General features: G+C 35.3%; 2 protein-coding genes across 2 annotated transcripts in view; both read left to right on the top strand.

Annotated features, from left to right (window-relative positions):
* LOC134843901 (uncharacterized) overlaps positions 1–9,857 on the top strand; it is a 681,357-nt gene that overhangs the window by 156,749 nt on the left and 514,751 nt on the right. The gene's annotated exons all lie outside the window — the stretch shown is intronic.
* Positions 7,390–8,816, top strand: LOC134843524 (solute carrier family 22 member 1-like). The gene is made up of 2 exons (XM_063859658.1): positions 7,390–7,500; positions 8,214–8,816. The coding sequence occupies exons 1-2, from the start codon at positions 7,390–7,392 to the stop codon at positions 8,814–8,816; spliced, it is 714 nt and encodes a 237-aa protein (XP_063715728.1).

Below are 9,857 nucleotides of genomic sequence, written 5' to 3' on the forward strand. Positions count from 1 at the left end.
GAACTTTCAGGACTTTTTTGGACTTTCAGGACTTTCATCAACAGTTTTTTGTCCCGGATAAAACAGCCTTGATGCTGTTTTTGAGTAAATTTTGTACACTGATAAGATGTGTACTTTGTGGTTTTGTTTTCAGTGCTGATGATGCTGCTGTGCAATAAAAAAAACGGTCTACATTGATGATTTTCTGAGAGAGTTCCTCATACAAAGAAATTGTCTGTTCAAAACCCTAAATCACTTAGTTGTCTAGGAAAGTCTCAGACGAATTCATTATCGTACTTTTTTCTCACTAATTTTTCTCGCAGAATATTCCACAAAAAAAGCTAGATGAAACAGTTGCCTCCGAATGTTTTCAAGAAATTGGCAACGGCTAAATCAATTTCCGTGGTGATTCAGAATTTAGGAAAACTGACCTTGAGTTGATAATAAAAAAGAAAACTTAAAACCCCCCAAAAAATCAAGATCAGAGCCTGAACAGCCCTAAAAAATGCAAGGTAGATTTTTCTTCAGCAATTCGTTTCATATCTATTTAAACAGAATTCAGCATAAATATAACATAATTATTGACACTAATGAAAAATATTAAAAGTTCAGTCAAAGTAAAAAATAAGTTTAAGCTGTTTTTTTTTCATTCTTGTATCATATGATTGAATGAAATTTCTCTCAGCTGACATTCCATTTTTGGAAAGTTCTGTTTTGTCGGCTTGTGAAAGTAAATTCTTGTCGTGTCGTTTGGTTATTCGGCCCGCCTTTTTTCGTTTTACTTTTCCGGTGTCCAAATGCAGACGCCTTCTATGTATGCGCCATAGTGGCTGTCGAAATATCCCGAGCATTGTTCGGTCGGGTCTTTGCAGTCGTGATCCATTGTGCAGTAGGCGATTCGGTTACAGGCTCCATTTTTGCACAAGTGACCTTGGGGACAATCGTAGTCTATGTTGCAATGCACGTCAGGTAGAGCAGCTTGGCAGTAAAGACTGCAACATATCACGAGGATTCCAAAACTGATCACAAGGTTGGCCTTCATTTTTCGAGACAATTTTTTGATCAATTACTTCAGAGATAAAATCAAAAACAACTTAACAAACTGATTGTGTGTTAAATTTGAAACAAAATAAGTAATTGAAATCTGGCGGTTGCAACCAGATCTTAATTAGAAAAGAATTATAAACCCGCTTCATTTCATGTCGTAATTGTGGGAAATGATTGGCGGCTAAATTTCAAGAAAAATTGATCGAATGTAAGGTTGAATTTAATTCCAAGCAGCCTAAGAAAATTTTTTTTGAGCCATCAGAAAAAAAGAACCCTTAATTAAAAAAACCTCAGCTTAAGTCTTATAACAGTATAGATGCTACTACGGGGTAAATACTGTGATTTTAAGATTAGATTACATGCTAATTTGAGGGTGAGCACGGCAAAAATGACGCTTTGTTTTGGTCAAAACTTTCAAAGAAAATTGGGTAAAGTCTTTTTGGGCTTTTTTCTACCCCCCCCCCCCCCTCCCCTCCTTTCAAAATATCTCGAGTTTTATGTTTGGTTTTTGTGTTATTATGGCTAAATGCGTGATGTTACGATGTAAAGTATGAAGAACAAATCTGTTCAAAGTTGTCGATTCATTGCATTATGATAACGTTAAATAAGTTTTTCAAAATTGAATTTGAAGGGGGGGGGGGGAAAGCCTCTCTTTGCCTGAAGATTCGGTTCTCCCGAGAAAACCCTTAATCCTCACATCTTTTTATACTAATGTTTGGGTTATGATAACTGTGATCGACACATTCTATCCCAACTTATTACGGAAGCTTAATAATGTAACTGTGAATTTAGATATCTAAAATTACCTGCAGCCAGGCGCGGATCTAGGAATTTCTCGAGGGGGGCGGATTTTCAAAAAAAAATTTGAAATTTTTGCCGACCTTCTTTTTCTAGGTCATTCAAATTGATTTTCTGAGCTCTCCCAAATCTTTATAAAGACCCCTCCCCCCGCCCATCCTAAATCCACTACTGCCTGTAACTAATAGAGCTATTGTAATTGACAGAGATGTTCATCTTACGTCGGTAAGAAAACAATGAAAAGAATTAAATCATTTTTTTCCGCCCATTTGAAAAATGTGGAGGAACTTTGTATTCGGGTGTCTTTGTTTTTTTTTCGCATGCATACCCTTGTTAAACTTTGTTTGGCAACATAAGGGGCTCACTTTGATATAATTATGTCAGTGATTGACTGGGTATTTTTGGCGTAATTTTTGATTAACTAAGAAACGCAAAATTGACCCATTTTTGGGGTAAAATTGTGGGCCCGAATTTCGCAAAACAAATTACACCATATTAATTTTGCTGAAATTTTTAGCAAGTTTTGCGTTCATAAGTTTTCACCATAATTCAATCCAATTTGAGAGAATGCGTTTTAAATTTCAAGTTTGGCTCGTTTTGTCCGGTTAATTTAAATCAACACTGTATTTAAAGTTTGATTCAAATTGTTAAAACAAAAAAAGCTCATACAAGAAGTTTTGATTTAAGACCACCTGACATTAAAATCTGATTGCAATTAGTAACATCAAGAATTGTCACAAATTTAGTTTGCAACCGAGAAGAGAATCTCCTTTTTGATAGGGTAAAATTTTTCATTTAACTCAAAATGTCTAATATCAAAATTCAAAATTTTATTTCAACTCAAACTCAACCCTTATTATCTTTTCAAAGATCTTTTAAGCGCAAGTGATGTTTTTAGCTCAGAACATCATTGCCTTGAAAACGCAAAGGATAACTCAACTCAAACATTCTCATTCAAATTGAAATTTCATAGCCTTTAATTTCTTTCAACCACACAAACTTTTCAACTTCACAATATGTGACTTTCTAGACTAAATTACTGGACGGTAGCCGCTCAAACTGCTCTCCTTCCCTCAATTCTGGTTGACTAAGTTTTTTTAAAGGATTCAATCTTTGGTATTAATTCACGAGATCCAATTTTGCAAACGAGATCCATTTTTAGCCACATCAATTCAGTGAATGTACAGCTGGAATCTTTTCAATGCAGTGAATCTACAGCTAGAATCAATAATTGAAACTACAGCTAGAAGAACAGGTCTGCGTTTTTTTGAGTTAAAAGACTTTTCCGTATAATTTCAAAATGTAATTACTTCAGCAAATGGAGCAACGAAAAATACCCCCGGCCTTCATAGTGAAATTTTTTTTACTTTGGTGACAAAAATGAGATATACGAAACAAAAAATCATGGCTTGCACAAAAATTGAGCCTAGTCAACTGAAAGCCAATATTTTTGAAGGAAAGACTGCCTTGGTATCAAAAAGAAATACTTGATCATGCGAAAAAAATGGCCTCATAACTCTAATCACCAATTACCAGGCTTAAGTTTTTCCAAAAACGAATGAGAGTAGATTCCAAAGTCATGTAGTGAAATCGATAAAAGCTGTTAAAGATATAAAAAAGCTCTTAAATCTGTGCAAAAAGTATCTAACCATGAACAGACGCCTCGAATGAATGCAAATGACAATTTTTCTTTGAAAAGAAACCGAACCTCACCTGGAGATGAAGCGCTGAAAAGTACAAAAAGTTTGTCAAGATTGCAATAGTGTAGACAAAGGAAATGGAAAAGTTTTGCGGTCAAAGTTCCGATTAAAGGAGTAGTAACACAAATTAGCAAAAATAGCTATATAGCATTTACTAACAGTAAATATTTAACTATGACTGCAAAACGGATAAAACTCACAGGAACTCTTTTTTTGTTTATTTGTTAAAATTGATTGAAGAGCATCAATTGGGTCAGTTGGCGAAGCAAACAACACTTTTTCTTAATATAAAATCCGAGATCCGTACGTTACCATCATGACCAGCTGTGTTGCCTTATAAAAAGTTTTAATTCTATGCCCATTTTTATAGGTTTATGTGAAACTTGGCTAACAGTCAATGATCCTTTGGGCAGTTATCAAAATGAAGGCTATAAGCCTATTCTGTCTAAACCAAGAAAGACTGAAAACTGGGGGCTCTGGCATTTTACGTGAGGGAAGATTTTTCAGGCAAAGAGTACATGCTAATAAAATATGATTTGTTAGAAAATTTTTAATTGAATTGAAATGAGGAGATTTTAACGTATCATTTGATGTATAAACCTCCATGTGCAAAAACCTTTAAATTTAAGCAAATGTTTTAGGAGTTGATTGAAAAAAATAGTGATAAAACAACGAGATACTGATTTGTGGTGATTTCAATTTTGAAATATCTAAGGAGAGCTCAGAACAAAAGAAGTATCAAGAAATTATCGATATGTATGGTTTGCAAATGAACATTTTTGAGCCAACTAGAGTAACATTTAACTCATCTACATGCATTGATTATTCTCAAAGCATTTGTTTTTACGATGTTAAGACCTTGCAACGCAAATTAAGCGATCATTATGCCCTCCTTAGTTTACTAAATAGCTCCGATCGATCGCCAACCAAACTAAATACACTCCGGGAACGGAAACAAATTTTTCTTTCCTTAGAAACTGATATATAATATAATGCTGAATTTTTTTGTTTCTTCTACACCAATTTCTGATTAGAATTGAAGCGAATTGTTAAATAGACAAAAAAACTGGATTATAAAACACAAAGTATCACTTGCGCCTTAAATCGTTTTGCTCCTTTTCAATCAACCAAAAAATCTACAAATGTTGGATTATAAAAGATTGCTGAAAACAAAGCTATGAGAACAATAAAAATTTTAAAAATTGGATCGAAAATCCTAGTCGGGAAAACTGAGAAAAATATTGAAAACAACGAAACATTTGCGACAAAACATTACGCAACGCCAAAATTGAGTTTTATGACAGAAGTATAACTAGTCTAAGTAATTTAGGGTAGAACGAAAAATTTTCCGCAAACTACGTTAACTGCAAAAAGTTTCACTTAAAATTTTTAAGTATCGGAAAAAATTGGCTAAGAAATGTTCGCTAAGCAAAATAGTTAAGCCATTTAGGATGAGCAACACTTTTGTTTTTTCTCCAATAGCAACAGAAGAAAGAACTGATGTAATTAGAAAATTGAAAAATCAAAAGTACTGGTCATGATGGAATAACTAAAAACAAAAAGCTTCGTCAGTTGTTAGTCAACCACTGAGTGATCTTTTGACCAATGTTTTGATGAAGGATAATATCCTTCCGATTTAAAGAATGCCCGAGTTGTTCCAGTATACAAAGAGGGCTCTGTTAATTTTGAAGACCCATTGTTAACAGAGCCATCAATGAACAAAGATGGCGCTGTTAATTGTGATTACAGACCCATTAGTTTATTAACGTCAATTGATAAAATTTCTTAAAAGATTATCTTCTACAGAACGATGAGTTTTTTATACAAAAGCAAGATCTTTTGGGGTAACCAATTTGATTTTCGATTAAAATATTCCGGCGCTCAGGCACTACTTGAACTCACAGAAACTTTACGGAAAGACTATGATAAGAAACACACAACACAAGCTTGCTTTGTAGATCTTAGCAAAGCTTTTGATACAATAAATCATGAAAAATTGATTCAAAAACTCGAGATAAACGGCTTTCGAGGAAAAATTTTAGACCTAATGAAAAGTTATTTACCCATTAGATATTTCAATATGAAGATTAAAATAATTGTAGGTCAGAACAAAAAATTCGTTTGAATATGGTGTTCCACAGGGATCAGTCTTGGGACCCATGATGTTTCTAATATACAAAAAGCAATTTAGTCTCTTTTGGTAATAATCAACTATCAGAAATTAGTTATGGAAGGTAAACAATTCGAAATTCTTTGAAACCAAATACTTTGGATTAATAATTGATATTGAACTCAAATTTAAAAGCCAAATTATATAAGAATTGGCGTCAGTTCAACGGTTTATTGTACAAAACCAGCACCAAACCAACTTTTTTTTTAGCACCAAGCAATTCTTGATGTTTTATAACGCTTATATAGACAAATTAAATAGAAATTGGCGTCAGTTCATAGGCTTACTGTACAAACCAGAACCAGACCAACTTTTTTTAGCTTAAACAATTCGTGATGATTTAAAACGCTTATGCTAAATCAAAATCGAGTATGGTAACCTAACTTACGGTAGTGCATCAAAAACAGAATTGCAGTCAATAAAGTTTTTGCTGAAACGATTTGTAAGAACATTTTTTGGAAAAACTATTGTGACTCAGCGCAAATATTAGCGATCATGCACAAAATTCACTCAGTTCATGAACTGTACACTGTATATCTTTTTAAAGAAGCATTTTTTCAATTGAGGAACATTTCACTTAAACTGTTGAACTTAAACGATGTTTCTTATGTAAAAACAACAAGGAAGCCCGCAGCGAACCTCTTACCAATAGTACGACAAAAACAGAAATCAAGAGAAATTCGCTCATACTACGAATAACGCAAATTTAAAATTTTTTTAAGATCACAGTTTGAAAATTTTTTCAATAAATTTAATTAAATTTTTGACAATCGTCAAAGCTTTTTTAAATAGATATCACCGCAATTTCCAAGATGCTCTTCAATGTTTTTTCTGGGCACACCGACCATGAGTTGAACAACTCTTCAGGTGTGCCCTTCCAGGCAGTTGGCTGTTTTTTTTATGATCATGCAACAACTGCAAACTTCCAAAACAAATTTTGTACCACGTGGTCCATTAATTAACCGATGTCTATGATCACTTTTTGGTTTAAGAAGCAAATTCAACAAAGGTTGAACGCCTAATAACACTTCCAATACCGACAGGCTGTTTAAATTCCTAAGGGTTCATACAACACTTTCACCGTGAGTTCAACTCTTTCAATCAAGACACAAATGATGGTCGCAACTAGAAATTGACGACATCATGGCTATTGCGTCGAAAAAAACGTTCAACAAAAATCTCAATTTGGAAAACGTCTCAGCTCATCTCGCGAACAAAATCAGATTTTCTGTAGAAACAAGTTTGGTAAGTTTTACCACTAATTACATGAAAAGATGAAAAAAATTCTTAGCTGATGAGCGATTTGTTCATATATAATCCAGCAGACAACGCGCGTTTAACAACATGGCACTAACGTACCAAAAACCGACTCATCTGCTTCAAAACAAAAACCAATTGTGATTTTGAAAGGATGGTTAAGGCTTTTTCACGTAAATGGCATTTAGTTTAATGAAAGTTACAAAAATGCAATTCTAGTACAATTTTTAAGAGTTGTTGAAAAGCACTGCTTTAGAAAAGTACAGACAAATTTCATTACACTTGGCAACCGATATTATGATAACTGGGGCTTCAGAAGATGATCTCTCCTCAATTCCAACCATCGACGAAGTGTTCCTGGAACAGAAGTTCTCGACTCACGACAAGTTGTTGATGATAACTTTGGGATCTCTGGCTTCGACTTATTGTGCCATCTGAATGATATCACCCGCCTTCTACCGGCTCAGAGTGCCCTATACTTGTCGTGACCAGGATGAAAACATGTCGCCAGATTCGACTGAAAAAGTGCAAACATCACTGGACCAACCGGTAAAATTACTTTTTGCAAAAAATTGTTTATGTCGACTTTTTTTTAGGTCTACCAATTGATTTTCCGAGCTCTCTCAATGTACTAAAATGACCCTGGATTGAACAAACTTTTGCGCTGCAGGCAAATTTTTGAAAAACAGACCAAAAAAACCGTTTTTAGGCACTTTCAAAAAATTTTGAACAAAAAATTGCGTTTTTTCGAAGTGCGCCCCCCCTCCCTCAAAGTTAGTATATACTGGCGCCAAAGGCGCCTTTAAAAAACTTTTGGGGTCCGTCAGCCAAAAATGGATAGCTCAAAATAGTTCAAAGGGGGACCCTTTGGGTCGTTAGGGGGTCGAATCCCTGAAGGAGGGGGCGCCCGCAACTAACTGGGTGTTTTGGTTGGAATTGCCTTCTGTCTTGCCTAATAATAAATCTTCAGATATATCAACATTTTTCCAAGAAGAAAAAAAAACAACGAAAATTTTTTAAAAACTTTTGTAGGAGAATAGTTTTTTGCGCTGTGATTTTTGTGTACTACGTGCGTTCCTTTTTTTGTATGTGAAAACATGATGCTTAAAAGTGGACAAGAATAACTGTGAGTTTTTATTCTGCTTGAGACTTGAGGAGCTTTTAGAAATAAACTTTGACTATCAAAGATAAATCAAAACTAATTCACCTTAACTTAATTAAACAATTAAGTCAGCCGAAAATGGCCACATGTTCGAATTTAGGCCACATTTGACAACAGTGACACTTGTTCGGACAAGGATTTCAACTACTCAGCAATAGACGGAAAAACTTCAATCCACCAATCATTCGACCTAGTTTGTGAAGACGAAATCTACCTGATGTTCCATGGCGGCGCGTACTTTCTCCGAATGTGCTTCGGATCCGTTCTCGGCGGCTACCTCAGCGACAAAATGGGAAGGAAGAAGTTTTTTCAACTTTCTTGTATCTTTGGGCTAACTTTGTCAACCTGGATAGCTTTCAGTGAGTCTTTTATTGTCCATTTGATCTGCTTCTGTGCTGTCAGCGCTTTCGAAATAGGCTCATTCATCTCAATGTTCGCCCTACTTGTCGAAGCCGGATCAGCCAACACCCGGTTTGCAGCATCTTTACTTTGTCGTCTATCTTTCACAGTTGGCGTTCCCCTATGCGCGCCTCTGGCACTGATTTTTGAAAACTGGCGACATCTAGTTCTGGCAATCTCGTGTCTCATCTTTCTCGGGCTGTTTACTTCTCTGTTTACAGACGAAAGCCCGCGTTGGTTATGGGCCGAAGGAAGATACGACCTATCGACTCAAAAACGAATCTGTTCCACTCGAAACCGATAAAAAGTTTTCACGGCTCTTACTTTGAAAGGAAATGGCGCGAAAAAGGCCTTATTCCATTTATTACTAGATACTAGAGACTTTAAAAACGTTTTTGGGTTACCGGGGTTCGAAAGCGCAGAAAACAATGAGAAAAAAATCGAAAAAGAGAATCCACAAAACTCCACTAAGCCAATGGACACATCCGACACTTGGAAACATCAGACACTTTGCGTACGATTGGTTATTTTAACTCTTCATTGGATCTGTGTAAATTCTTTAAATTATGGGTTGACTTTCGGGGCCGAAATGCCTGAGCAAAATATCTATATTTTCGTGGTCACTCTAGGGCTATCCGGGTTGGTAGGAAACATTTCTGGTTTTATCCTTTTAAAACATTTCGGCCTAAAAACAATCGCGGTGACAGCTCTCGCCTTTTCGGCTTCTTGTTACCTAGCTTGCGCCTTTATCCCGCTGTCAAACAAGGCAATTATCTTGGCCATAACCTTTTCGGCCAGAGCAGCTTTGGAATTGTTCTTTATTCTATGTTACCTCTGGACTACTGTAATCCTACTGTAATCCGAACTTCGAATATGAAGTGAACTATGAAGCTTTATCTCATACATAAAATTCACTAATAGTGATTACTTGTTGGATTTTTTCCCTCATCCAACTGATTTTATTATGTTAGAAATCCTTGGATATTGTATTTAGAACAAAAACCCAAAAAGTTCAGCAAAACGCGAAAAAGTTTTTTTTGAGGAAAAATTGCTGGCTTCACAATTTTCATGTTTGGAAAGTTGTTTATCATAAAAGTTTCATATTATTTTCTGTACGCCTGGAAATATGTGGAACTGCATAAGAATTTTTTTTCATATATAGGAACTTTCAAATTTCAGTCAAACCAGGGAACCTAAGCGTTGCTTTATGCGTTCCCTAAGATGCTAAGTGCGTTTTTTATCAAAGGTTTTAATGGAAATTTTCTTTGCAATTTTTGTACAGCCACTGGAAATACTATGGGAGCTTCAATTACAACAGAAGAGAACGTAAATTCCTAGTACAGCG

Source organism: Symsagittifera roscoffensis, chromosome 1, assembly GCF_963678635.1.
Source record: "Symsagittifera roscoffensis chromosome 1, txSymRosc1.1, whole genome shotgun sequence".
In the NCBI taxonomy this organism is placed as follows: domain Eukaryota; kingdom Metazoa; phylum Xenacoelomorpha; order Acoela; family Convolutidae; genus Symsagittifera; species Symsagittifera roscoffensis.

Excerpts from the sequence above, each read along its gene's own strand:
- LOC134843524 (XM_063859658.1), top strand. The coding sequence starts at position 7,390 with ATGATATCACCCGCCTTCTACCGGCTCAGAGTGCCCTATACTTGTCGT. Across the intron at positions 7,501-8,213 it reads AAACATCACTGGACCAACCG|GCCACATTTGACAACAGTGA; the intron begins GTAAAATTACTT and ends GTTCGAATTTAG.